The following is a 27182-nucleotide window of genomic DNA, read 5'->3' on the forward strand; positions in this document are numbered from 1 at the left end:
TTCCACTTAGGTGGCAATGTATTCCATGCGTAGCCCATCGTTCCATAGCGTGTGTTGCCGAATATGAAGCCGTAAGGGAATATGTTTCCGGTCGCAAATTTCCGAAGGTGGTCTTTTTTGACATTGCCATCCTTAGGGTAGCCTGTACTAATTTTGTTGACATTTTTCCTCACCTCAGGCAAATGATTTCTGAACCATTTTGCAGTTTCGCTGGCAAATGTCTCAGTGTTAACCTTATCAACACTCGGTGCCTGGCCGGTGTACGAAAAGGCGTTGTCGTTGAAAAAACTTCCCAAATGTTTATCCAGTGTGAAGCAATGCTCTTTCAATTTACCCAAATTAATACATTTTTTAGGATGCTGATTTCCTAAATCCCTATCCAAAACTTCTTTTAATTTGGCACCATTATTTTTCTTCCCTGCCTCACCAACAATCTGGCAAAACGTGCTCACCAAGCGAAGCACATTCGCGGTGTTAACCTGGTGAGTGCCGGCACCAGAGAACACTGAAATCAAGAACGTGTCGCGAAAATCGTTTTGCACACCTTTCTCCTTTTTCAAAATCTTTTCAAGGTCACCAACCATATTCTTACCCTGGGGATAGGCATAGCTAACACTATACTCATAACCATATGTTAGCTCCTCGGGACCGAATCCTCCTGTAATAACATCGTAAGTTGAGGACACGTTCCATCTTAGATAGTCCTGCAATGCGCCACCATGGTCTGCGTAGCCATTACCCCACCAACTCCATTCCTTCTTCCACCCAGGATACAAATGCTCCCAATGCGACCCTCCTACTGCGGCATATTTATAATCTACATTGTACAATAAGAAATACAATGCTGCAAAAATTTTTGGAAGGCACTCCAAGAGAGCGTTGACGATTTCTTTAGGGCTCTTCTTGTAATCGCCGGTAGCTGGCTGCTTACATAGTTTGCGATAAAACGTAGACACGTTGTCGAGGAATGTGATGAAGTAACCAGGCAATTGTCCCCCTACAGTTGTGGTACCATAATATTGGCTCTTACGCGTAGCCAAATCTGCGGCCACATGTGGATGCATCTCATTCGCATTTTTCAACCACTCCAGGAACTGAAGACAGTCCTTAAGAGTGCTGAGCGAAATTCCATGAGATGTCATTCTGTCCCCAACGACTTGTACACTAATACGCTACTTACAAATAGCCGCGGCCACTTCCCCAACTATGTTAATTGGGAAGCACTAGGGGGATCAAAACTCTAAGGTGATGCCCTATACGCAACACCCTACCCAAGCCGCTAACTGCCCTAGTTGAGAACACTACAGTACACCAAGCTGAGTGACATGTGTCACGACGCGAAAACCAAGCGCGATAAGTTAGTACCCACAGCCAATCACTTGTCCACTCCACCTTCCTATACAACATAAAAAACCGAAACAATACCACCATCTCACTCACCTTAAGCGGGATGATGGTGATATGTCCAGGCATCCTGCAGACACGAAGCTCGAATGGCTTATGACTAGGTGGGCTGCAACAGGGGTTTAACGGCAAGGCAGCTCCCCCGACCCCGCATTGCGGCGTCGCCAAGCTGTCACCGCTCAACATACGAGAACCAATCAAAAAGCTGGCATCAAACCGACCGCCCGCAACACGACAGCTGCGCGTCTTGCACCACGGATATACCGGTGATATAAATGCATGTGAAACATATTTTTTGCCTCAACATGCGTATCAACAGACATCTCAATCGTGATGTTTCAACTTCACCCAGCATATACCACGCCACCTTACCGCTGTATACTAGCCAAGCTGTTGTTGCCGTCCCAGCCGACTAGACAGTCTACTGTGGGGGTGAAGTGGGGTTATGTTGGTGATGTCTACAGTGTTGCCCGCTGACGCCGCTTTACCACGCTGCCTAGCTATCGTCACGCCGGACTAGTTGTCTTTGGCGTTCATGACCTATCTAAGAATCAAATAAATACCACGCCATACCATACAGCTAGCAGACAGTTGAACGACAACCTCAACTGGTGATACCTGTTGACCGGTCACCTATATGATAACCCACCAACCTTCGCATACTACCGAGGTCATCAGATAGAACTGCCACACATAAACAACAACCCACAACACAACATCCCAAACAACAATCCTTTTAATGGGTTGAATACATGAGACACTGGGTTAGGAGGTAGGTTAGGCGGTGGACGGTTGGTTATTCGGACTGATGTGTTATTGATAGGCTGCACAATCATTAGACAATAAATACCGTAAATCTGAAACGATAGACCTATTGACTAGAGAACCTTCGAGAGGCACTAGACTGGCTCATCCAGGTGCGGCACTGTGCCAAGACTTCGACACTGTCCGACAATCTCTGCAAGCCGTTTCACAATGTTGCTCATGACGTTGAAAGATATCTGCCGCCTCGAACCGCATCAGAAGAGCCGTCAGCCTGCGATGTTATTTCACGATTGTCAACGTTACAAGGCTCTGCTCCGGAAGACTCTGCGAATCCTAATAAGAACATTATACATAATCTCTGTGCCTCCGCTGCCAGCCTATTAGGTTATCGATCTCCTGGGACCTACGACGGTTCCGGGATTGTGTACGGCAACGCCTTGCGTCTGTGCGACGCCATCCTGGCATTCTTGTATGCCGTGCTCAGCGACGTCCATGCTAACCAGCCGTACGTTGCTGGTAAATATCTATTGTATGATGTTATTGTGGAGATAAAATCCCAACTATGGCGTGGCCGCAAGGGGTTTCGCCAAGTCATCCCCAAGGTGGCCAATGACCTTGAGAGGTACAACGCCGCTGTCAAGGCTTCGAACGAGAAGGTCAAGAAGCCGATTGAGACCGTGTTGCATTACGTGAAACCAGATGGTGAGTTGCATAAAGGTATACAAGCTTTGCAGATAACGGAAACATCGACGTCCACTCAAGATGAGAGAACTGTGGAGTCCGCTGTATCCCTGGTGGAGGGGTGCAAAGAGGTTGCCGGGGTGTTTTCTAAAGGCTTGACGGCGGCAACCAATGCCATAAATGACCTGAACCCCAAGCTGAAGAGAAAGCTTTAGAACGCCAGGAGAAGCTTTTTCAACCACGTTGACTGGCTGAGCAAGTGGTCCAAGAAGGGGCAGAAAAAGCTGTTGGACAAGATGGTACAAAAAAAATCAAGAGTCGGCTTAAACAGCTTGCAAATGCAGTCAAGGACAAAATTAAACAAGAAGTGCATACGGTTGTCGAGTTGTTGAAGGAACGTGTTAGGGAGATTAAAATGAAGTTGGAAGCAATTACTGCCAGTGTGGAGGAATATGTCAAGGAGCTGGGAACGTGGATGGATGACGCAAAAACGTATATTCAAGATGTGAAAAAGTATGTTGATGACATCATGGAGCAACTTGATGGAAAGCATAGACAGGCTATTGACCAGGCCGCCGCGGACATTGACAGTGAGCTTGGCAAGAAAGTTGGGGAGTTGAATGAGTGGATTGAGAAAGCGGAAGCCGCCGTCAGTGTGGCTAAGCAGAAGGCGGATGATGTATTTAAGAGGTTGGATAAGGACAGCGGTACGAAGATTCGTCAAGGGTTTGAGAAGATTAGTGAAGCTAATAAAAAGATTTCGGAAGTTAATACCCAGCTGGGAATAGTGCACAAGGATTTGGGGGATTGGAAAGGTGTGGCGAAGAGTGTGCTCAGGAACTCTGTTCAGAAGGTTGGAGAGGTGAGTGATAAGTTGGATCCAGGAAAACGAGGTGCAGAGCATCCTATTGGTGAGAACCTTAATCAAATCGATACGTCGAACGAAGATATTAAGAAGGCAAATGAACAACTCAAAACTCAACTTGAAAAGCTGAGTAAGTGGATCACGGAAGCGGATGGTTTACGCCAAAAAGCACAAGAAAAAGCCGAGGATGTCTACAGGAGCTTGGCAGTTCATCAGCAGCTGAGCGATAAAATCAAAGAGATTCAGTAGCAAATCAGACGATTAAGGATGTTGACAGTGGGCTGGGTGATGTTGACAGCAAATTGGGAGAATGGAGTACGGAGGCTAGGAAAGTGATTCACGATGTGGTCAAAAAGGCTGAGGAGGTATATGAGAAGTTGAGTAAAGATGAAGATCAGGTGATTGGTCGAGGCATCAAGCAGATGAAAGAAGGCAGAGATAACGTCGAGAGAGTTGCTAAGGGGTTAACATTTGTTAGCGACGATTTGGAAAAATGGAGAGAGGCGGCGCACACTGTGCTTAGCACTGCGGTTGATAATGCTGTAGAGGTGCATAAAGCGTTGGATCCTGCAAGAAATAGCTCGACGCTTGGCACTGAAATTCATAAAATTGATACAGCTAGACAGGGCATAGTTGATGCAAACAAGGAGCTTGAAAGCCAAGTGAAAAGTCTCAACAAGTGGATTCAGGATGCCGAAGATATCCGCCAAAAGGCTGAGACTAAGGCCAGGGAAGCGTATGATAAGTTGAGTGTTCATGAGGAGCTTAGCAAGAATGTGAAGAAAATTATGGAAGCAAAGGAAAAAATTGTAGGAGTCAACAAGAGTGTTAACACGCATATTGGGAGTCTGAAGCAGTGGAATGAGAAAGCTAAGGAAGTGCTCGACGGGGCAGTCACTAAGGCGCAGGAAGTTCATAATAGGTTGAAAGATAATGTTGGCCTAAAAGTTGAAGAAATAAAAAAGAGTAACGAAGCAATTAAAGAAGCTAATGCAAAGCTCGGCGACGAAGTTGCCAATCTAGGTAACTGGAACACCGCCGCCAGGAAAGTCATTGAGATGGCAGACAAGAAGTGTGATGAGATACTCAAGAGGGTTGATAAAAATCATAATCAGCCGAAAGATGTTGAAATTTATAAGCAAGCTAAACATCTACAGGATCACGGCAAAAAGCTTCTAAAGGCTGCCAAAGATGCTAAGCAGAAAGTTGAATCCAAGGTCAAGGAGGCTTTGGACGCCGTGAAGGATATGGACGCAGATCTCAAGAAGGATTTGAAGGTGGTGAAGGATAAGATTAAGGAAGGGATTAAAGATGTGATGAGTGAGTTTAAAGTTGGTGATTTGGGGAAAGAGGTGGAAAAGGATTTGAAGCAGTTGAGGGAGAGGATTGTTAAGCTAAGTGAAAACGGTAAGGCCGATGGTCTTTTTAGAGGGCAGTTGAAAGCTCTTGATCAGGAAACTCAGAGTGTTAAGCAGAGGATTAACAAAATTAAGAGTGAGACGGATAAGCAGCTTGAGGATCAATTTAGGACGAAGATCAAGGAGCCGCTTGACGTTAAAGTCAAAGCAGTCGAAGAAGCGATTGCGAAGGTTTACGAGAGATTTAATTCACAAGACGGTAGTGTATCATCGGAGAATAAAAAGAAACTTCAAAAGATTTTCGAGCATATTAGAGGACAGGTTGCAGATATTAAGGGGATGAAAGGTGGCAACACTGGTCTGGATGGCATTGTCGCGAACGTAAAGGGTCTGTATAACGCGTTTGTTCAGGGCAACGGCAAAGGGGTTGACGCAAGAGTAGATGGGTGGCTTGGAAGTATTTTGGGAATCAATGAGAATCAACGAGTGACGCATACTGATGGGATGAAGGCTGTGACATCGTGGATTAAAGAGTATAATGGCAAAGCTAGGAGGCTTGAAGACGCTTTGAAAATTGTTAAGGATCAAATTAAGGGTGCTCTTAGCAGCCAAATTAAAGCAGGTCAGAGGGTGATTACACAACAAGATGTAGAAGATAACATTGTAAAAAATCTTACGAAGGTCAAAGAGGCTTGCCGAGCATTTGTAGAAGAGCTGGATAAGAAGCTGACAGACAAGCAAATTACACAATTTGCCAATCCGATAGTTAGCACAATTCAGAGTAGGTTGAGGCCAGGGCAGAGGCTACCGGCTGTTAATGACGAAAAACTCACCGCTGCCGTTAGAGCTGCCCTTATTGCACTTTGCAGTTGCGTCAAACAGGTAGCGGCGGAAGTAGATTATCTAGGCATAAGCCTGTTTGGCACAATTATAGACGAAACCAAGCAGGCTGTTGATGATCGTCACGGTAAGCTTGCACGAACAACTAACACGGGCACCCCTGGCAAAGCGAACCCCGACCCTGGCACAGCGCAAGCCGTGGACAAGGCGATAGAGGGGGTGAAGGAAATGGTTGACAACACGATTAAAGAGAAATTTGAGAACGAAGTTAAGAAGCCTGTTGAAGAGGCCGTCAATGGCCTTGACACTGCCGTTCAAGCTTACGACAAGAAAGCTAGGGAGCAAGTCAAGGATGCGGCCAAGGGGGCGATTGACAAGGCGGCTAATGTGATTAGTGACAGCACTGGGAAAATAGAATTGGGTGGGAACAATAAACTCATGAAAAATTTTAGTAATGCTCACAAGGAGATCACAACGAACCTCAAACCGAAACTTGAAAAATTACTCAATGACCACATTGGGAGGGATGACACGCGTGATGGTAAGAGAGAACAAATCAAACTGTCGAGAGATTTTAAAAGATATGATGATCATGTAAGCATTGGCTCTCTAACGGACTACGTGTATGGTCGACTTTCTCTAGCGATAGAGAAGGTTAGGGATGAGGGGCTGACTGATATTAATAAGCATGTTGGTAAGAGAGCTGGCGATAGGACTGAAGAAATAGACATCACTGGTTCGTGCAGCAAAGTAGAAAAAGAGCTAAAAGATATCGTCGATCTACTTACTCACAATGACAAAATAATACTCGACTATGGCGACATAACAAACAGAGGAGTCAAAACGTTGTTGACTGAGCTCGATGATGGACTTACCAAACCAGTCCCTGGTGTTTTTGACAAAGGCCTTGAAACAATCACAAAGGTTATTGGAGACCTGCAAAGAGACACGTTTGATACTAAGTCCAAGACCATTGAGGAAGCCGCCGCAGAAATTAGGAAGGAGGTTGAAGTACTTAAGAAGAAGTTGCTGAGTGATGGTGGTAATGATGACGTTATTAACGCATTAAAGGGGTTGAAGGATACTGGTATGTCGAGTGGAACATGGAACGGCAAAGGTGGCAGTCCAATAGATGGTCTCAAGAAAATCGAGAGTGAGCTCGAAAGGTATAATGAGGTGTTAGGGAAGCAACCTGGTATAATCGGCGATGCCGTCTACGGAATTAGGGATGCACTTGCAAGAATCAAAATTAAGTTGAATGAGCCCCTCACTTATGATGACGTCGTGCACCATTTGACAAGATTAGAAAAAAAGATTGGTATAGGTGATGAGAATAATGAATACAGTCTTCAGAAAATAATCAAAGCGATCAACAAGCTAAGAGCGGGGCAATTTAGTGTAAACCCGAAAGCCATCCAGCGAGCCGCGGGTGAATTTATTAAAGAACTTAGACTGATTCAGTATGTTTTGAAAGGTGAGCGAAACAATGACGTAATTATAACGTTGAGTGATTTGAAGAATGTCGGCTTAAGCGTAAATGATTGGCACAAGCATGAAAACGCAAAAGGTCTCCATAAAATCGAAAATGAACTCAAACTTCAACAAAGTCAGTTGAACGGGCAACCGAAACTAATAGGCTCAGGCGTGGAACAAATTGCCAATGTGCTGGAAGAGGTGCGAACTGCGTTACAGAGTATAGACGGAGGTACGAAAGGTGACGTGATAAACAGATTGGGAGCTCTACTAAGAGATGCATTCAATGGCTCAGAGTGGCAGAATGGTAGAGGTAAAAAAATCACTAGTCTCGGCAAAATTAAGCAGGACCTTCACCAGCAGAAGGAGAGTTTGGCTCAGCAATATGAAACAATTGACAAAGCAACCGAAAGCGTAATGCACGAAACACAGGATATGCTTAGAAAGGCAAGCCAGAAGTTAAGTAGTGATCTCATTAGTGATACCATCGTGAAGAATTTACAGTTGTTAGAAAAGATGATTGTCCGTGGTCAAAATGGCGATGACAGTCTTCAAGGAATGTATGAGAAGATTAGTGGACTGCAAAATGAGGAAATCCATAAAAGTTCCGAAGCCATCTTTGCAGCGAAGCAACAGGTTGGCAAGGAACTTAAAAGGCTTAAAGATAAATTACAAATCGATGTTAGCAATAAATTGGAAGACTTGGTGATAAATGGGTTCGGCCTCCTTATTAAATTAAGTTATCTCATCTTATAGTGTGCTATGTGGCTACGTGCCTTGGGCCGGTTTTCGTGTTTGCGGGGCTAACGCCTCACGCTGAAACCGGTTGCGGGATCCACGCCGGTCCGTTGCCGGACGTCACTGGTGCCATCCATGCGGGCATCCATCCAGTTTGGGCTTGAGGGTCTTCTACGGAATCGTAGTCTTCTTTCGGCTTCATATCCCTCATCACTATTTTATGTGTTTCTTGGATCACTACCCTTTGTATGTGGGCTTCCATGCGATCCGATATGCCCAGGTCCCGTCTGTACTTGCTGTGCTCCTTTGTCACTATTCCCTCCCACGTCATAACGTAGGGGATAACCCTGATCTTGGTTTGCTGGTTAAACTGCCGCGCCTTGAGGTCCTCGATAAGGTCTTCATACTTCTGCTTCTTGAACTTCTCCGTATCCACTAGGTTGTCTTGATTGGTGATTCCTATCTCAAAAATGATGATGGTGTTATCACCAATAACATATTTCCTTACATGATACCTCCAGGTCGATCTTGTCGAAATGCGTGATGTCCATGGGAATCACGCCGATGTAGTAGTTGATGACGCTGAGGGCGTACTGGTTGATGGCCATCGAGAGGTTTTTCCCCGACAGCTTTGACGCAGCCAGTAGCTCCGTTCTCCTGCATATCTCCTGTAGTATTATGTCGAACATTCCGTCGCTTGTAAGTGAGTTTGAAGTCTCTGTGACTCCCAAGTACTTGTACGTCTCCGGGCCTTCCATCTGCTTGGCGATGCTGGCGCACGCCTCCGTGTTGGTTGCCGACTTGTCGCGGTTGATCCTGAGTCCTATGTCGTTGAAGAACTTCTCCACTTCTCGGCCCATTCCTCTCATCGTACTTTCCTCGTGGGCGAAGAACTTGAGGTCGTCAATATAGAGAAAGTGGTTAGTGGCGAAGATCCTGCCGCCAGGCACGCTTAGCTCCACCTTGGGGAAGATGCGAGTCAGGTGCCTGCTCAGCGGGTCCAAGCACAGCACGAAGAGAAGGGGCGATAGGCTGTCGCCTTGGAGAATGCCCCTCTCTACTTTCTTGTGCATGATTGTGTTCTTGTTCCACCGTATCTCTATATTCCACCTCTTGGTCGTCTGCTTGATGAAGTTTGATAACCACCCTGGTAGGTTAAGGTTGTCGATAACCCTTGCCAGGTACGCGTGGTCGATTGAGTCGTACGCCTTCATGACGTCGACCCACGTTGCAAGTAACTTCCCCTTGTGCTTCTCGTTGAGCGCGATGTTCGCTAACGCGTGCTCCTTTGCACCCTGTACGTTGCTCCTCGTGCCCATCTGGTTCTCGGACCGTAGTCCCCTGCCATCGACTTCTCGCTTAAGCGTCTCCGTGGCACAACGGGTAGTTAGCTTGTATAGGTTGGACATGCAAGTGATCGGCCTGTACTGTGCGGCGGACTTTGGTTTCTTGTTCTTCGGTAGTAGGTACGTGATCCCACAGTAGAACCAGTCGTCCTGCACTTTGCCTTGCTGGCATGCCTCCTCTACTAGCCTATAAATGACTCTGTGAAGGGACGTGAGCCATTTAATGTAGTAGTTGTAGATCCCATCCGCACCGGGCGACTTCCAATCTCGCAATTTCTTGACGATCGTGACGAATTCCTCGTATGTGGGAAAGCCTGCCATGTTCTCTGCCGGTGGTCTTTCGACCAGGTATCCTTCACCGTTGTGCGGTGCGTTTGGCTTCACCCACATTTGCGCCCAGTACTCTATCATCATCCCCTCGTTTATCGCCGACTCGTCCGCGTCCTGCTGATTCTCCAGTGTCCTGTAGAAGTGTCCCGTGTAAAGCTCGAACATGCGGTTATGGTTGTACAACTCCTGCTTGAACTTGGCGTTCTTGAGTTTGTCCTGCTCCTTTTGGAGCTCCTCTTGGGTCCTGCTGATCACGTATGACAGTTCCTGCGGCTTGTCCGCGATCATGTTGTACTTGTCCATTTGGCGATAAACGCGTTTCCTATCCTCCTTCTCCAGGGGGACCTTCTGCTTGTATTTCAGAAGTAATGCTCCTATCTCCTCCAGCTCCTTGATCCTCCTCTCAGCTGCCTCCTTCTTTCCCGAGGACGACGATGGTTTCGCGCTGTACTTGTCGTAGCAGTCCTGTGCCGTTTGATACAAGATGGCTAGCATCCCCATGTCAGTGACTGGGTTGTGCTTCACGTAGTTGTGGACCACTAGATCCAGCGACCTAATCGCCGTGAAGTCGAGGGAGTCCATGGTGTGTCTTTTGTTCTTTACTGTCCTAATAACACCAGGCTCCCTCAACCTCTGTGCCATGATCCGGTCGAAATCCTCCTGCAGGGCGTTGTATGAGTCGACGTCGTGCAGCGATGCTATTTCTCCAACATCCGTCGGTTGGCTCCGCGCTGCTTTGGCGACTACCTGTCTTGCCATCTGCTCCACCTCCTTGTGGGTCTTGTGGAATTCGAAATGCTCGTTGGCATATTCCGCGAGGACCTTCCATCCTCCTCGTGGCATCCTCTGATACTTCGTCACTACTGCCTTGTAGACGTCCGGTACCCAATGACACCATGGTCCATCGATCTGACGCATGACACAGTGCAGGAACTGTAGCTTGGCATTTAGCCTAGCGTAATGCGGCGGCATTCGTGGCGTGTTCCCGGCCCGTTCAGCCTGCGGGGCGTGCCCTTCGGGTGCCCTCGGCAACGCAGCCGTCTCAGTGAGCGCCACCTCACTGGCGGTTCCCGGTGCTATACTGTTGTTTGATTCTCTCACAGGCCCGACTTGCTCAGGTTCCTCTTCGTCCACATCCATAAAGTCATCAGACGATATGGAATACACGGTCGGAGAGCGGCTGCCACCGTTTCCGACAGCCTCCCCTGCCGGTGGCTGTTACCGCAGCATCTACGGCACCATGGTGTGAGAAAAGCGTGACTGCCGCTATGCATAACCTAGTTCATTTAGCCCACTGAAAAGATGACTGAATACGGTAAGGTGAGTTGTGAGTTATCTGTGAGAGATGTCTACGGCATCCGACCTTGCTAGTGCAATGGGGCGCTGGGTGGAGAGCGACCAACGTAGGCAGCTGTTATAGTCGTTCTAAGTGAAATTATGCATCGTATGTTCGATGAATGACTGGTATGGTAATATAATGTGCATAGCTAGGCAATGAATGCCGCTGCGTCTCCCACGTGATGGCCAGTGGACTGCGTGGTTACGTGACACTGATGGCAACAGGGTAAATGATGAGCATCTTGACTAAGCAATGTAGTTTACATAGATACTCTTTTATGACACAAGTGTGATTACATTCTGAAGCAGCGTTGACAACGTTGGTCTGTGATGGATAGTGTCAGCTGCGCTACAGGTGCCCGTTGACCTGCATGCCACGGCCAAGATGGTATCAACATGCTTTATCTTGGTTGTACTTCAGTTGTGATAGCTGCATAGTTTTGATGTGGCTGGCTATTCTCGGGACGACGGGCACCTGGCTGACGTTGAAGCTGATGGGAGCTCAGTTGCCTTGCATAGGCGCGTGTTGATGAGTGGTTGGTGAGTGCTGCTTAGGTGATTGATGTTTGCAGGTTGAGGGGACTGGGAGCGGCAGTGGTAGTGTTGCAGTTGGTGAGTGCTGCTTAGGTGATTGATATGTTTGCAGGTTGAGGGGACTGGGAGGAACAGGGGAAGATGGTGACGATATGGAACGGTCAAGAGTGTACCAAGTGTGGTAACAAATGTCGAAGGGCTCAAGAGTGTAATTGCTGTCCTTGGTGTTGTTATGAGTGCAATAAGGCAGGTGTGGAAAATTGCGATGTATGTTGGTATCATATCTGGAAGCGCAAAGGAGGCTCGATGCGTTACGATTGCAGGAATTTCGGTTGTGAAACAAAATGTGCAGGCAAGGAGCACACATGTCAATGTACATGTTGTAGAGCGAAATGTCAAGTACCTGGCGCCTGCAGTCCCCCCGCTCCGCGGCCTCCCGTACCTTCCCCCGGTGCTGAGCGTCAGACAAGTGAACGGAGGTTGACCGATTCCTCCACTGAAGAAAGTTCCGCTCGCAGTTCCGATGCAGAAACCTCCACACCTCCCCCCCCTGACCCCCAAGCCATCGCCGCCGTCATCGTTGCCATCATCGTCGCCATCGTCCTGCTCGACCTGTGCATCTTCCGCTTCCCGGTGGGCCGCAACATCCGCGATTTCCTCGTCCGGAAGATACCGTTCTGCATCGCGTTCTACAGCTAAACTGAACGATTTAGTAGCGCAATTACCTTATGGTATTATACATGAAGGTCAGAGTGCTTGTCAAATGACCTATTTTTACATGTTTCATAATCGTTGATCCGCCGACACAGCGAGACGTTTAAATACTATATTCTTATATAGCATTCAATGCGCTTCGGCAATATTACCGGGATCTATCATGGTGACCTGTTGTACGTGTCAGTCGGACGCCAATACACGTTCTATATCTGCACTCATCTTATCCCCTCCAGGTCGTGAGACCCAATAGATGTCGATACCCTGCTCTCTGATATCATGAAAATTGTCTCTTTCTACTACGACGTGTACTACTTTGACGACTGACAAGTTGGGCAACTTGGAGCCCAACAGTTGTCACCGTATTCGTTACCTCTTGTTGGCTTGGGATGGATTTCAGTGTAGTAGTGATGAGTTGCGTTACTGTGTCATATGCAGTGCCATGGTGTCATGCGGGTTCGCAATATGACGTGCAACTAGCAGACAATGCAGCGGAATTCAGACAATGTTTCCACACAGCTAACCTAACAACTGCCTCGTGACGTACTAAAAATGTTTAGTGGTAGACTAATTTGCTAGTTCCGTGTGGATTGTGTGATTTCGATGTCGGTATGCTGGAAAAAATTTACAATACTTGCCGACCCGCCACTCGTCAGTCTCGCCTAAATTACGGAGGGTGACTGCAGCCATGAAAAAGTGTACCATTAACGCAATAGTTCGACCCAACCACAGAAGCAGTCTAATGTATGTATAATCACAATGACCACATCACAAACGGGTGATTATATGTAGACATTACAGATACATTATATTACGGGTGTAGCCGTGGGGTTACAATATTAGTGAAAGTGGGCTAGGTGGTAAACGAGTACTGCGGCGGGGTTGACTGGTGCAAAGACGAAATCGTAATGTGCAATAACAAAGACACAGCGCCTGGATTACGACAAATGGTATGCGTCTCCGTCATCGTCCTTGTCGTATCCGTAATCTGACCCTTGGTAACGATTACCGTCCCGTTTCAGGGCGTTGGTGGTAAGCCGAGCAATGTAATAATTGATAATGTCTTCTTTAGTTCTCCCATATCGGGCCATTTGACTTTCAATTATATCCCAGTCTTCGCCATATATACGATATAGCCGTACGAACGCTGCAACCTCCTTTTCTGACCAATCTACGACAGTCCTTTGCGGCGCCTGTGTAGGATTGTAGGTTTCAGCTTCTTCGGCACTTTCACCGTCATCGTAATTTCCCACATGTACGTCCTGCAACTGCGATCTTTCCATCCACCTGGGGTTTTCCACGACATGGGATGTGCGGCTTTCTTGGTGCGCCGTAAAAGCAGGTGCATTAATGGGATAGCCGCTGCTGCGGTGCGATTCATCCATCGCCTGATATGATTCTTCGACATTTGAGTCATATGCGTCATAACCCATAGGATCTTGTACATTTTCTTCGTCACTCTGGGTTTCGTACTGCGGCGTCACGGGTTCTGACACAGAATCTTCCACTTCTTCCTCCTCAGCGGAGTACTCTGGCGTGTCTTCCGCACGGTTCCAATCGGGTGATGGACTGTCGTACTGCTCGGAATCATCTGCATAGTTCATGTCGTGGCTTTCGGTGTCTTCCATGTCTGAAGTGCCATCCACCAGAGTTGCCGAATACCTGCGCTTGAATTGCATTACGTTCGCCCCCACTCTTGTATCTATACGCTGCTGGTCAGCGATTGTGTCCTGCATGACTGCCTCCAGCACAGATCGCCCAGCGACCTTTTTGGAACAAATGGGCTTTAGTGACATGAAATGATCCGTCTTTACAGCGCTCATCACCGAAGACAGTTGCTGCGGATCGCCGAAGTCACGGCAGCCATTCATGATGAGGCAACCGCGTCTTAGCGTAGTTTCAGCATCTCCGGGCATTGTTTTCAGCGGTAATTGCATATTCTTGCGCGTAGTGAGACACCGGAACTTCGTAGGAACGAAGTAACCCTCGTTCAAGTTGTCCAGCATTAATTGGAAGCTGTCTTCCATCGGTGACCAGTTTCCACGGTGCTCGGTTAACGCCACATCATACGGTTTGACGTTGTCCACAACCGCAGTGCTTAGTAGGTGGTCGTTGACTGTTGTGAATGCGAAACTGTTCTGCTCGCAGAGACTTTTCACGCTGTCAGTGTAGCAGTCGTCTAGTATGCTATCAATGGCTTGCATAACGTGAGCATCACGCCTGACGAATCGTGACACATCGTACTTGTTTTTCGGTTTTGACTTCATATCGTTGATGCGCTCCTTAAGCTTCAGCCTATACTTGTATTTGTAGTAGAAGGACACGCAGTCGCCGCACGTTTTGTTTTCGATGAACTGAGCTATTTTGGCAAAGTTTTTGGGATACATGAGGTATTTCTCAACAAATATCCGGCACTCGTTTCGTGTCCACACGTTGCTGATGCGGCCATTAATTTCTTCAGCCAAGACGGCCTCCGATGGGAGTGAATTGCGCCTGTCATACTGCACGCAATGGTCGAGCTTATAATAGTTGTAATCTGGGGACGTCATGATTTGATATATTGGCACTGTTTTGAAGTTTGGAATGCAGTGCAACGGGTCGCTCAAAGTGTCCATGCACGAATACGTCCATCGTAATCCAGGCCCAGTGAGGTTGCTGTAACTTGGCGCCAGCCACACCGGTGCTCTGCTCCCATCATCCTCATAATTGTCCGTAACTGCAGCCTCTGGACCCAAACGTCGACGCCCGGCGTTCGGTTTTCTTGTTGTGTGTATCTGCTGGTAGTCCGACATCTCCATCTCCTTATCGTCGCGGGCGTTTTGCGCCAGCGTGCTGAATCTTTGCTGCTGGTTGCAGATATCCCCGATGCCGTAGCTGTTAACTTCGAATGGTGACAATACATTGTTGGTTATATAGGGCCAATTGATGTCGTTTTGTTTAAACCCGGCCGGCAGTGGTACGAAATTGTTGGGCTCATCCAATGCTCTTACGGGCAGAACACCCCATGCGAAATCATCCACTTTCGGTGCAGCGGCTTTCATACGCCTCAGGTAATGGTGCCACCGGCGTTTGTACAGCTTGCAAGCATGCGCTTCCGCATTTAAGATCTCGTTGCGCACAAGTATGTGTTCTCGCATAACCTGAAGCACCCTTTTAACGCAGAGCGGCACTACCACCATATCCCTTAGCAGTTCGGAACATGCCAATGTCTCAGAGTCACCATTCGTGTTCGCATCTACAAAATCCTTGATTATTGTGGGGGAACTGGTATCAGTGCCGATCGTCGAAGCATCGTCCGCATAAGGGGTAGCGGAGCTCTCGACTAGGGTTCCTGCGCCGCTGTTGCTGGACACATCATCGTATACCCTGACATTTGTTGGGGTATTGCTGACAAGCTCATCCAGATGATGCAACATCACCAGGCTTCTGTCCATAATGCACTCATCCAGCATAATATCCTCGCTCTGAGTCCTTTCGTCGGAGTCAGGCGGGCACATACCCTCTAGATCTTCCAATACGCCATAGCTACGGTGCACTTCAACCCTGGGCGCACGTTTGAACCGTTGTGACATTATCTCCAATGTGTCGATTGACTCGAACCGCCAGGGCATGATGCAGCTCGGCGCGTACGGCAGATACAACGCTATTTCCACGTAGTCTTCGGAATTGGGGTCATCAATGAGACACTCGCTACTCAATTTAAGCTTTTCTCGTGTCAGTTGCGAAACATCGATCTCCAGCGCGTCAAAACAATCCGTGAACTCGTTTTTACGCAGTATACGATGCAGTTCCCGCTGCTCTTTTGCAAGGGTATCCACGGCATCCCATAGCGTGAAACTACTGAGATCCTTGAATTCCTTGAGCTTTAACATCGGTGCGTCCTCAACCTGTGTGATTCCTTCTGGGTTGGCATTGCGATCGTAGGTATCCGGAGACCCTTGTGAAAATAACGCACAGTTACCGCCCGACAAGTTGCCCCCATCGCAAGTTAGGGGTTGGCTTATGGTGTGACCATCAGATGGGTTATTGGTATTAAATGCACCATGGAGCCCAAGTTCGCTTGGCATATCTTTCCCACAGTCGGTGTGGTCGGGTGTCTCATTGCTGTGAACATCATCCTTGATCGCGTCCGTTATAATATCCAGCTTGCAAACGAAGGGACTGCGTTGTTTCCATGAGAGTGGTATGTGTTCAGCCTTGATCCGCAAAGTGAACCTCTCCTGCAGAACGCCTTCTCGAGGCAGATTAGGGTATTCTGCATCCAGCATGTTCTCAGGGCATTCCATGTCGTGCCATACAATCCCACTATTACCCTGACGACGATTTTTTGAGTTATCATGAATCACTCGGTCGATTAACCTTCGATCGGAGAGGCAGTTGCAGAAACAGACACACTTCCCCAGCATCGAAGCTAACATGTCAGTTCTTGCGAGGGCGGTCTCCACCTCGAAGCGCAAACTTTCCGCATCATTAGCATTGCTTGATCCTGAATGCTTCGTACGCTTATACTCAGTAGTGCATGTATCCTTACAGGTGCAGCACCTTGGGCAGCACATGTCATTATTGCAGGAATGCTCGCTTGACCCTACCCATTCAGGCCTTGGTATACGCACTTCAGCGATGGCGCTGTGGCAAACATCTTTCAAAAACCCGGCATACGCGTTGAATTGCGCCTTTAGATTTGAATCTAGGATGGATTTGGCGAAATCAGGGTCGGAAGTCCACGGCCCAGTCTTGCCGAGGCCTTCCTCGTCGGATTCCTCCAGGGCCTCACCATACTCTGCACCTTCAGCATAGTCACTTGGTTGTATTTGACGCGTTGCAGAGGCACCATTTATATTGCAAATTGCATCGGCAGATTCTACCTTACATATACTGGGCTCGAGATCGCCTGTGCAATGCTTTCCATCGTTCGGCAGCTTGCCCTCTGGCACCTTCTCGTTTTGATGCTCCCACACATAACAACCAGCAGCTGTGTAGCAGTCGGTAAGCGCTTGCGCCTCGAACGACTGCTTGCTGGTGCTGCACAACCCTTGGACGCAAGCCAGTCCGTCGCTGAAGGTAATGCACGGCGATGCTGTAACTACTCCGCGATATTGGGAGAAGGAATCGTTCAACTCAGGGTTACCATTTTCCGCATCGTCGGTGATGTCTACAGACCTCCCTGGAGAGTTTTCTCGCGTTTGTTTCACACCATCAACGACATCTGGGCTGTAATGCCAGTTCAAGAGTAGCTTTGAGTATTGCAGGGCTACAATGTTGTGCCGAGTTTCTCTAACGAGTGATTTCAGAGCATCCTCAAGCTGTGCAAGCGTTTCGGAGTCCATAGGTAGCCCTGCTTGTTCTGGACATGCGTCCGCATCACCGTCCTTCCCTATAAGTCGCTTCTTGACTACGCTTACAGCCTGAACAACATCCATCATCTGGTCTACCATCTCCCTCTTCACCCTTTTGGCGGCACTTTCCATGTTTTTAAGGTGTCCTCTGTCTTGATCATGCAAGGGCAACGGTGCTTGCGTCGCTGGAGTGATAACGGGCAAAATGTCCTCCGTGTCTGTACCACTTTCAGCACCCGATACTTCTGGAAGTTGTTCTTCTACACCAACATCCGCGTGCTCTGACGTCTTACGGGTATACGGTCTCTGCTGCCGGTGCCTTTGTGCATGTACTGCTTGCATCCCGTCTTCACCGCCTCCTGTGTCAATGCGTTCCGTCCTCCTTCTGTACTTCACACTGCTACAATAGCGCCGCTTGTAAGGGTTGCTGGAATATTCATAATGCGTTAGCAAGTCTTCATCGTCGGTCATGTGAGCAAGGCTTGGGGCCTGCACCGCAGCCTGCCTCGATCCACGCCTGGCAGGCTGTTGTTGAGTTGCGGTTGCTGATGACGAATAATCACGCTTTGTTCTCTTACGCCCCACCCTAGGGTCAATGACGTCATCGACCCTGATTTTGACGAACGTGTTGTTGCAGTACCCAAAAGGCAACGAAACGAGTGATGCCGGGTTGAACCTAAGGGACGAAGAAGAAGATCGGCAATGACTGAGCAGCGAGTAACCGTCTTGTTTTCTTGTCGGCGTAGCTGTGCTTCCAACCTGCGCCGTATCAGCAACGCCTTGGCTTCCAGATCCGCCCGACGTCCTTGCCATTGGCGATTCCTGCGGCGTGTGCATTCTCTTCGGCCACGGGCTGGTTACAGCATCGTCTGTCGTGTTCAATGCAGCTCTAGGGCTGGGCGCCATTATCGTGTTGCCACTCGCACGCGGACTCTGCCGTCCCCTGCTGCCATATCCACGTGACATAGGGCTGCGCACAGACTTGTCTGAGCTTCTTTGCGACAGCCTGTTCATGAATAATTCATGGGCACGATGGTTGATGCCGGACATGAGTCTCAGGAGTGAGAGCGAGGGCGACATACACTCCAACGACGCTGGAGTGCCCCGCGGAACGTCCCTTCGATCCATCGTGATAAATTGACCAAAACTCCAATTTCAACTTTCCATGCTGTGGAATACTTTTGTTGAATCCACAATATTTATTTAAGCCATTTTGAAACCTCCTCACACGTATTGACGTGCCGGGTCAACATCAGGTGTTAGCCTGTCCTAATGCATCGCATGTCTACAGGGCTTTCTGACGAAGCCTATACTCTCTTGATGCACTGGTGTACAGTCGTGCGGTAGTACAGCATCGAAATATGCTTGGAAATTCCCTGTAAAAATATTGAGGTTGCGATATCTTATCCTCCAGGGTTGACTGTTCCGCGTTTTGAGTAAGCGCGGCGGAACGGTCCACACGATCCCGTGATAGTACTCCTTCAGAGTGACTCCGACGCGTAATACCGTGGTATTTAGAGCGTGACCCTGTCTGAATACGCTCGCGGTAGTTTGGCCGATTCTTCGTCACGCACACGACGCGACATAAACGGAGACTCGGTGGTCCACTTAGGGCTCGAACTACTGTTTTATTTTACGAGGCGCGTCACTAATCGGCGCTCTTACGAGCATCGCCTCCCAAGCTACGTGGCAACGTCGTCCCCGCATCGCGCCGCCAGAACGCAATAAGGCTCTGACACGCGTTCAAAGTGTACGTACAAGGAATTACAATTTCAATACATGTGTACAGTTCCTATGTGTTGCTACGAGCCCAACGGAACCGTACACCCTACGCGTCGCGGTAGTGTTCGTTCAGGTGCCAGTTCCACGGATTCGAGTGGAATGTGTTACAACGTCCCGACCGCGTCATCGCAGGTAACTCACGAAGTCCGACCATCGTACGCGTTCTTCCACCGCGAGTGCGTTGGTTACGCGTTTTGTTTCCTCCATCGGTATCAGCCTGCCGGGCGTGTTGGCGAGGAACCTGGTGAACTGCGCAATGTCCATGGAGCAACGGTCGCCGTGCGGGCTGCTGTCGAATTCGGACCACGCGAGCGCTATCTCGCCGTTCTTCCAGCGCGCAAGCGCGTTCATGAAGTGCTGGACAGCGTTAGCCTCGCTCTCAGACAACATCAGCACCATGATGTTGTCGATTGTCTGGCGGGGGAGACCTTCGACTCTCAGCGCCATTTTGAGGTCCTTAATCATCGCCTTTCCCCGCCGCAGCCGCTTGCCCAGCTGCATAGTGTCCATGAGCTTGTGTATCCGGCAGACGAATAACGAGCTCTGTGACTCCAGGACGCTGATGATGTCGAGGTACATCCGTTTGAGCGCGTTAAGCCTGTTTATGGGTCTTATCAATGACCTGAAGTAGCCAGGCACGTTGGCTGAACGCCCTGAAGTGGCGTACCACGGGTGTGATATGATCTCGAATGCGGTGGGTCGACTGTTGGGGTCGACGCAGATCATTTTGCGCACGAGGTCGGTCAGATTGTCGTCCCTCCTGAATATTACGCCCCTGTCCAGGTGCCTCTCCACAGCCCTGGCGTACTGCACGTAATCCATGTGCTCGTCTGGCGCTATGCCGGTGACGAGGAACGCTAGTATCACACCAACCGACCATACGTCGCTTTTGTGGGTGACTTGCCCGTCCCTCGCCTCCGGTGCTACATGCATCATCGTGAGCGCAGATCCTCCTACGACGGTGTCCAGTAGCCCCCTGAGACCCGTGTCCCGGATTTTGACCTGGTTGTATTCGTGGTCTTGCATCATGACCTTGTCAATCGTTATCGACCCGTGCACGAGGTTGTTGCAGTGCAGATACAGCAGCGCCTCGATGACCTGGGACATCACAACCTGAACGAAGCCGGTGGTGTACTCCCTCTCGCTCTTGTTGCTGATGTGGTGCAGCAGCGACCCGCCCCGGCAAAACTCTGACACCACGTAGATGCTGTTGGCGTCCTGGTAGGCGTCCAAATACAGCGCCAGGTGTTGGCGTTGCAGCTGGGCCAAGCGCGCCACCTCAAGGGCAATCAGCTCGAACGGAGGCACCTTGTCCGTTTTGGTGATTATGTCGATGACTCGCATTTCTCCCGTCTCGATCTCCGTCGCTAGGAACTTGGAGCACGAGTAGCCACTGTACAGTTTTTTACGGAACTCGAATATATTGGATATCTTTACAAAGTTGCTGCACTGCTCCTGCCCCGGCTGGCCCTGCACGTGCAGGCCTGTCAGGTTAACGCACTGCATCACATCCAGAGCCCGTCTAACAACGTGCGCAACCTCCCAGTACAACATGATGAACGTTTCCCGGTCGATAATAGCTCCGTTTCCGATTCCGTAGAGTCTGAGCAGCCTTGTCACCGGCGCCCCGTCGATGGCCGGTATGTTGAGGGAGTGGACGAGGAAGTCCGCGATGTTGTTGAACGTCTTGAGCGACATACACCCGTCTCCGTACTGGATGTATATGTTTTCTGCGGTCTTGAGGAAGATCTCGGTGGAGTCGGTTTGGGAAAGGAATTCATCAATTGCCGAGTTGCAGGCCATTTGGTAGCCAGCACCGTTCGTTTGCTGCACTCCGCGTTGCGCAATCTTTTCAATTGAGGGCGTTTGCGAGGACCCTGGCGTCGTGGTATCCTCGTTATCACGCGACATAACCCCTTGGATGAATGGGGGTTGTATTTCACTGCTGGTTTTGAGGGTCTCTATGGTGCGATACGGGTTTGCCATAGGACCCCTCGAGAACATCCGTTTGGTATCCACCGGCTCGGGAGTTTCCTTTGCCGAGCAGTACGGCTTGCATATGTCTTCTAAAGCCTCCTTCCGTGTGTTACTGTACATTTTGAGCCTGAGCCACAACTTGTTGCTATCCTCGCGTTCCTTCACAGCCCTGAAGTAGGCGCTCTTCAGCTTCTCTATCGACTGCTGTATTGCGTCTATCTCTTCGGCCGACACCGAGTTAGGCCTGGAATACGACATGTCCATTTTCACGCATTGGATGCACTCCTGGAGTTGCGCGTTCCATCGCCTTTCTAGGCTCTGGAATTCCGGTGACTCCCACTTCACAAGGGCGTCATTGCGACAGCTTCCGGAGTCAGTGTCCAGACTGCGCGAACGTTCGTTGCCATGGCAAGCGTATGAGTCTCCGTAAAGGGCCGCATTGCCGCTGGCTGTCCCGTCAGGCCTACCGAGCGGGCACGGCGAGCTGTATTGGTTGATTGCGCTGCACTCCCTCTGCGCGTGCTCATATTCGTTCTGCAACGCAGAGATCACCTCCTTCTTGAGCAGCACTAGCGTTTCAAACGCCTCCACGGAGTCGTCGGCTTTGGCAAATTTTTTAACGCCACTCCCTCTCGCGTCCACCATCCTGCGGTTCTCACCACGTACGAGGTCACCAGAGAAGCGCGATTTAATTAACTACAGGTGAGCAACGAGGGCCTTACATTTGCATATTCACGTAGAGTCCTTGACTATTAATCTCCGGCGCTGTCTATTGCCCCTTAGGCAACGACCCTTCCAATACGTCAGCCCGGGAGCGAATTAAATTGCCAAACTCGACTGCCTTTCACATACATATGACTCGCCCATACGCCATCAGCCCCGGAGCCTCAGCGCTGCGCTGGCGTTTTTAAAACTATGTGTGTATACACATCGGCAAGCCTCAAACCACATTTACCGAACGCTTCCTATCCGAATACGATGGACTGAGCCACCTCGGCATTTAACTGAACATATACCGCGACGCTGATGGCTGTTCCAGCCGCTGTTCACACGATACTACACACCTTGGGCTGTCGCTACGACCCACCGGCGGCATGTTCAGCGACAGCCATAAACTGCCGATAGCAAGCACGATTGAGCGGCAGATTCGTGATTGGTATTAATGTTGATTTATACATCGACGATCGGTTAGTCAGCAGCGAGGCAGCGGTTCGTGGAATCCCGAAGGCGCGCTTGCAGGATGGCGCTATTGCGGCGCCTAGCCGTTTTCGCCTCCGTTCTGCTGTTGGCCGAGAATACGGCAGCAAAACAGCTTCATCGCAACACGGCGCACATGCTGGAAGTCCCATCGGTCAACAATCACCGACAGAAGGTTAGTGGGTTTTGGCCTTTAGTAGAGGGGTATTTACTTTGTTCGTTCGCTGGCACTGATTTGCATATTTCGTGAATTTATCACCTTAGTATCTGTGATATGTATTATAAATAGTCGTATGCATCGTATATGTCGCTAGGCGCCCATATGATTCCGATGCTTCATGTGCCTTCTCGCCTCTGCAACTACTTTTGAGCTCTAATTTTCGCCGCAGGCCTATGTGAAACCCAACACAATGTCCGAGTCCAGGCACCAGACCACGCTGTCCATGTCGTCACCCTCATCAGAATCGAGGAACGAGTCAAAGGAGGCTGACAAGGCCGAGGAGGCCCCTACTGTAACTGCTGAAGATTTTATTCGTGGCAGGGCAACTATTGAGTTCCCTGCAGGCGCCACATACGCCAAAATTGATCCCCAGAAGAGTCTGATTGGTGCCATTGTTATTTTCGGGATATACCTCGTCGGGACCATGTTGTACAACTACATGTGAGTTGCGCTGTCGTATGCACATATTCCGCAGCCGGAAAGTAACGGAGAAGAAACGCGTAGAGCAAGCGTTGCGCGACTACGAGGAGGAGAAGGAGCACTACATCGAGTACGGGGAAACGGTGGATGTTGCCGGCTCCGGGTCATGAGTCGCGCCGCCTTCCACTAAGCTTGATTTGTGTGTGGTGGGGTGAACGGTATGAGCCGCTTGTCTGACGGACATTTTTTAATTACACCTGATAAAGACGTTTCCATTTAGCACGCCACATAGCGCAAGCTTCCTTGAGCTGGTGTGCTATTCCCGCTGTCTTCGCCGGTTTCGGTCAACTAGAAGGCCACTCCTTGGACGGTTACTGCCTTCGCGTGTGATCCAGGGCCCATTTCACTGTACACACTCGAGTAAAGATGTCGAATGACTACTCTGGTTGCGGCGGTCTTGAGATTTTCGTGGCTACTGCCCTGAACGGCACGATCGGCTGCAAGAACGACATTCCATGGCCACACATCCGCCAGGATTTTCGTTTTTTGTGTCGCGGAACGACTTACGTTGAGCCTGAAGTGAAGGCTGCCAATCCTTCCCTGCAGAACGTCGTGATTTTCGGTCGGAGGACGTACGAGAGCATCCCGCAGACCTCGCTTCCTCTAAAAAATCGCATCAACGTCGTCCTGAGTCGCACAGTGTATGTTTGACGCTTATAAGTGTAAACGTGGCCTAGGAAGGATATTCCTGGAGTTTTGGTGTACTCGTCGTTGTGCGAGGCCATCCGAAGCCTTCGTGCCAGCGTTCCTCACAATAAGATCTTCATTTTGGGTGAGTAGTTCTGTCTTACAGCACTACATGTGTATACGTGTTGTGGGAAATGCGTGATGGTTTCGTCATTGCGTTTGTGCCCATTTATTTGCCTTCCATTTACGATCTGCTTTTGTCGTGGCTCTGAATTAGCACCGCGTACCGGAAACATAGTAACTGACCTTATCGGGCTGTATCCACTCGTAACAGTTTGCCAGTCTGACTATGTTTGTAGGCGGCGCCGACTTGTACCGTGAGGTGTTAGAGAATGACCTCTGCGACAAGATTTACCTGACCCGTTTGAACAAGGAATACGAGGGCGACCGGTTCTTCCCTCCGATCCCGAGCAGTTTCCAAATAACTGGCATAAGCCGCACGTTCTCCACCGACTTCGTGACTTACGACTTTGTCACCTACGAGAAGGTTTCGGCGTCTGCGGCAGTTCGCCACCCGACCTTGGACGAGCTCCTCCTGACGGGCGAGGAGTTGAATGTGCCGCAACCCAAGTACATTGCCTGCCCCGCCGTGAAGGTGCGCTACCATGAGGAGTTCCAATATTTGGACATTCTGGCTGACGTGCTGAGCACTGGAACACTCAAGTCCAACAGGACTGGCGTCGATGCGTACTCTAAGTTCGGGTACCAGATGCGCTTTGACTTGTCCAAGTCGTTCCCGCTGCTGACCACCAAAAAGGTCGCGTTGCGCAGCATCATCGAGGAGCTGTTGTGGTTCATCAAGGGCAGCACCAACGGCAACGACCTGCTCGCGAAGAACGTGCGCATTTGGGAGCTGAACGGTGAACGCCGCTTCTTGGACAACTTGGGTTTCACCGACCGCGAGGAGCACGATTTGGGCCCCATTTACGGTTTCCAGTGGCGCCACTTCGGTGCCAAATACCTGGACATGCATGCCGACTACAGGTTTGTCCCATCACGTCGATGCGTTGACGCCTTGCAGCGGACAGGGTATTGACCAGCTGAAGACCGTGATCGAGAGGATCAAGACCAACCCCAACGACCGCCGTATGATTGTGTGCTCCTGGAACGTCTCGGGTACTGTTTTCATGGGCATTGTGTGATTTTGCCTCAGACCTTTCCAAGATGGCGTTGCCTCCATGCCACTGCCTGTTCCAGTTTTACGTGCGCGATGGGAAGCTATCTTGTATGATGCACCAGCGTTCTTGTGACCTCGGATTGGGCGTGCCGTTCAACATCGCGTCGTACTCGATATTGACGGCCATGGTTGCTCAGGTGTGCGGCTTGAAGCTGGGCGAATTCGTGCACAACCTGGCAGATGCGCACATTTACGTAAACCACGTGGACGCCGTCACCGAGCAAATTTCTCGTGTGCCCTACCCTTTCCCCCAGCTGAAGCTGAACCCCGAGATCAAGTCTATTGAGGACTTCACCGTGGATGACATCATGGTTGAGAACTACGTGTCTCACCCCGCCATAAAGATGGCCATGGCCGCCTGAGCGGCCTTGACGGCACAAATGACGCCACTCGTCAGCTCGTTGCAAAATAAACGCAGCTTATGACTACAGTTACAATATGCACGATACTACTTTGTTTTTGCCTTATGCTGCATTGTAGCCGTTCACTGAGGTGCTCGGCCACACCGAGGCTACTGTTGTGTTGGGTAGCTCGATACGTATATGCTATAGTGGTGGTGTCGGCTGGTGTGACGCCATTGTGGACCCCTATAGTTGGAAGTTTGCGCACTCCTTAAGAGCAATACTGTGAACAGAAGCGGTGATAATGCCGATTCCATATGTGGATTCTCGTCATAGAGCTATAAAGTTGGTTTCATCTAGACCACATAGACGCACTTGTAAATATAGCGAGTTCGTTTCAAACAGCGATTCGGTTTCCATACACCGGAGAGACACAGCAGCCAGGTAGCGACTGGCGGCAACCTTGCCTTGCTGGTACCAGCGAAGATTCTCCGCGCAAATATAACAAACATACTGCTCCGACAACGTGAGATCAATTTGTGCAGAAACGCCGACTGCTGGTAGGATGCTGTGGCAACGCTAATCCGGTTGTGAGGTGTGTGGCAATACTCGGCTCCGCCGCGGCGCGGTTGCCCTCAGCTGGTCTTTTCTATCACATATTATCGCAAAATGGCCAAGCTGACTAGGATCGTGAAGAAGATCCTACTGAAGGACGCCCCCGAGCGTGACACTCGCCGGCCGGAGGCAGCGCCTCCGCCTTCGGTGGAGTCCCTCGCCACGCGCGGTTTGGCGCAGCCCACCGTCGACTTCGGGAACCTGCCGATCATCGACGACAACGAGTTGCGGCTGCGCGCCAAGGCGAAGGCTATGGTGAAGGTGAGCCGCAAGGGCTCGGGTATCGCAAAGGAGCGCAACACCGCCTCCAAGTTCAAGGCTAAGGTTGTGCGTCCCAAGGTGAAGAACGCCGACGCTTCGTCCAAGCCGGTTATACCCGCGGCAACCGAGGATGCCGACTCGGATTCCGCGCCGCAGAGCCCCGTCAAAAAGCCGACCGGTGGCACCAAGCATGCCGCGAAGACCAAGGCTAAGCCCGCGGCGCCGAGCACCAAGGTCATCAAGAGCGACGTGAAGAGCGATTCGCGCGGCAAGCGCAAGCGTGAAGCCCGTAAGGAGATGTGGCGTCGAAAGTACGACTTCTCGAACGAGGCCAAGCGGCTCGTGGCCGCGTTCCACGAAGAGGACAAGCACGGCCCCGCGCTGGGCAACCTTGCCGGCCTTAAGGGCGAGTTGTCGTCGCTGGAACAGATGATGCAGAGCGCACCTCCGGCGGCGCGCGAATCTGCGAAGCCCAGCAGCAAGCGCCTGCTGCGGGCGAAGATACGAAACAAGGCGATGCTGCAGGCCGCTATGAAGAACACATAACCACGTTTTAATTAGTGCTGCAACTGTTGTGTCTTGCCGCGCGCGATTGTTGATGACGAGTGCTGCATCCGGCACGAGCCGCCTCCGTCGAACGCAGACGCTCCCGGAGGGTAGTGCCGGTGCCGCCGAGTGGCGCAGATCGCTGTGAATTTTGTTGTTGCCTGCCGCCACCATTTT

General features: G+C 50.1%; 10 protein-coding genes across 10 annotated transcripts; 7 read left to right on the top strand and 3 right to left on the bottom strand.

Annotated features, from left to right (window-relative positions):
• Nucleotides 1-2156: 2156 nt before the first annotated feature.
• Nucleotides 2157-3065, top strand: BBBOND_0200480 (hypothetical protein; the record flags this gene model as incomplete). The annotated part of the gene is made up of 2 exons (XM_012911623.1): nt 2157-2168; nt 2289-3065. 2 exons carry the CDS (start codon nt 2157-2159, stop codon nt 3063-3065), a joined length of 789 nt encoding a protein of 262 aa, XP_012767077.1.
• A 200-nt stretch (nt 3066-3265) lies between these two features.
• BBBOND_0200490 (hypothetical protein) lies at nt 3266-3964 on the top strand (the record flags this gene model as incomplete). Its single annotated transcript, XM_012911624.1, has 1 exon — nt 3266-3964. The coding sequence occupies one exon, from the start codon at nt 3266-3268 to the stop codon at nt 3962-3964; it is 699 nt and encodes a 232-aa protein (XP_012767078.1).
• Nucleotides 3965-4137: 173 nt separating this feature from the next.
• Nucleotides 4138-8142, top strand: BBBOND_0200500 (hypothetical protein; the record flags this gene model as incomplete). Its single annotated transcript, XM_012911625.1, has 1 exon — nt 4138-8142. One exon carries the CDS (start codon nt 4138-4140, stop codon nt 8140-8142), a length of 4005 nt encoding a protein of 1334 aa, XP_012767079.1.
• A 55-nt stretch (nt 8143-8197) lies between these two features.
• On the bottom strand, nt 8198-10940 carry BBBOND_0200510 (reverse transcriptase homolog; the record flags this gene model as incomplete). Its single annotated transcript, XM_012911626.1, has 2 exons — nt 8198-8587; nt 8640-10940. 2 exons carry the CDS (start codon nt 10938-10940, stop codon nt 8198-8200), a joined length of 2691 nt encoding a protein of 896 aa, XP_012767080.1.
• Nucleotides 10941-11813: 873 nt separating this feature from the next.
• On the top strand, nt 11814-12371 carry BBBOND_0200520 (hypothetical protein; the record flags this gene model as incomplete). Its single annotated transcript, XM_012911627.1, has 1 exon — nt 11814-12371. One exon carries the CDS (start codon nt 11814-11816, stop codon nt 12369-12371), a length of 558 nt encoding a protein of 185 aa, XP_012767081.1.
• Nucleotides 12372-13324: 953 nt separating this feature from the next.
• On the bottom strand, nt 13325-18850 carry BBBOND_0200530 (myb-like DNA-binding domain containing protein, putative; the record flags this gene model as incomplete). The annotated part of the gene is made up of 1 exon (XM_012911628.1): nt 13325-18850. One exon carries the CDS (start codon nt 18848-18850, stop codon nt 13325-13327), a length of 5526 nt encoding a protein of 1841 aa, XP_012767082.1.
• Nucleotides 18851-19627: 777 nt separating this feature from the next.
• BBBOND_0200540 (protein kinase domain containing protein, putative) lies at nt 19628-22126 on the bottom strand (the record flags this gene model as incomplete). The annotated part of the gene is made up of 1 exon (XM_012911629.1): nt 19628-22126. The coding sequence occupies one exon, from the start codon at nt 22124-22126 to the stop codon at nt 19628-19630; it is 2499 nt and encodes an 832-aa protein (XP_012767083.1).
• A 595-nt stretch (nt 22127-22721) lies between these two features.
• BBBOND_0200550 (membrane protein, putative) lies at nt 22722-23488 on the top strand (the record flags this gene model as incomplete). Its single annotated transcript, XM_012911630.1, has 3 exons — nt 22722-22853; nt 23068-23339; nt 23374-23488. 3 exons carry the CDS (start codon nt 22722-22724, stop codon nt 23486-23488), a joined length of 519 nt encoding a protein of 172 aa, XP_012767084.1.
• A 256-nt stretch (nt 23489-23744) lies between these two features.
• On the top strand, nt 23745-25604 carry BBBOND_0200560 (dihydrofolate reductase/thymidylate synthase, putative; the record flags this gene model as incomplete). Its single annotated transcript, XM_012911631.1, has 5 exons — nt 23745-24019; nt 24056-24150; nt 24365-25049; nt 25087-25181; nt 25219-25604. The coding sequence occupies 5 exons, from the start codon at nt 23745-23747 to the stop codon at nt 25602-25604; spliced, it is 1536 nt and encodes a 511-aa protein (XP_012767085.1).
• Nucleotides 25605-26252: 648 nt separating this feature from the next.
• BBBOND_0200570 (hypothetical protein, conserved) lies at nt 26253-27005 on the top strand (the record flags this gene model as incomplete). Its single annotated transcript, XM_012911632.1, has 1 exon — nt 26253-27005. One exon carries the CDS (start codon nt 26253-26255, stop codon nt 27003-27005), a length of 753 nt encoding a protein of 250 aa, XP_012767086.1.
• Between the last annotated feature and the right edge of the window lie 177 nt (nt 27006-27182).

This window comes from Babesia bigemina (assembly GCF_000981445.1).
Source record: "Babesia bigemina genome assembly Bbig001, chromosome : II".
Classification (NCBI taxonomy): domain Eukaryota; phylum Apicomplexa; class Aconoidasida; order Piroplasmida; family Babesiidae; genus Babesia; species Babesia bigemina.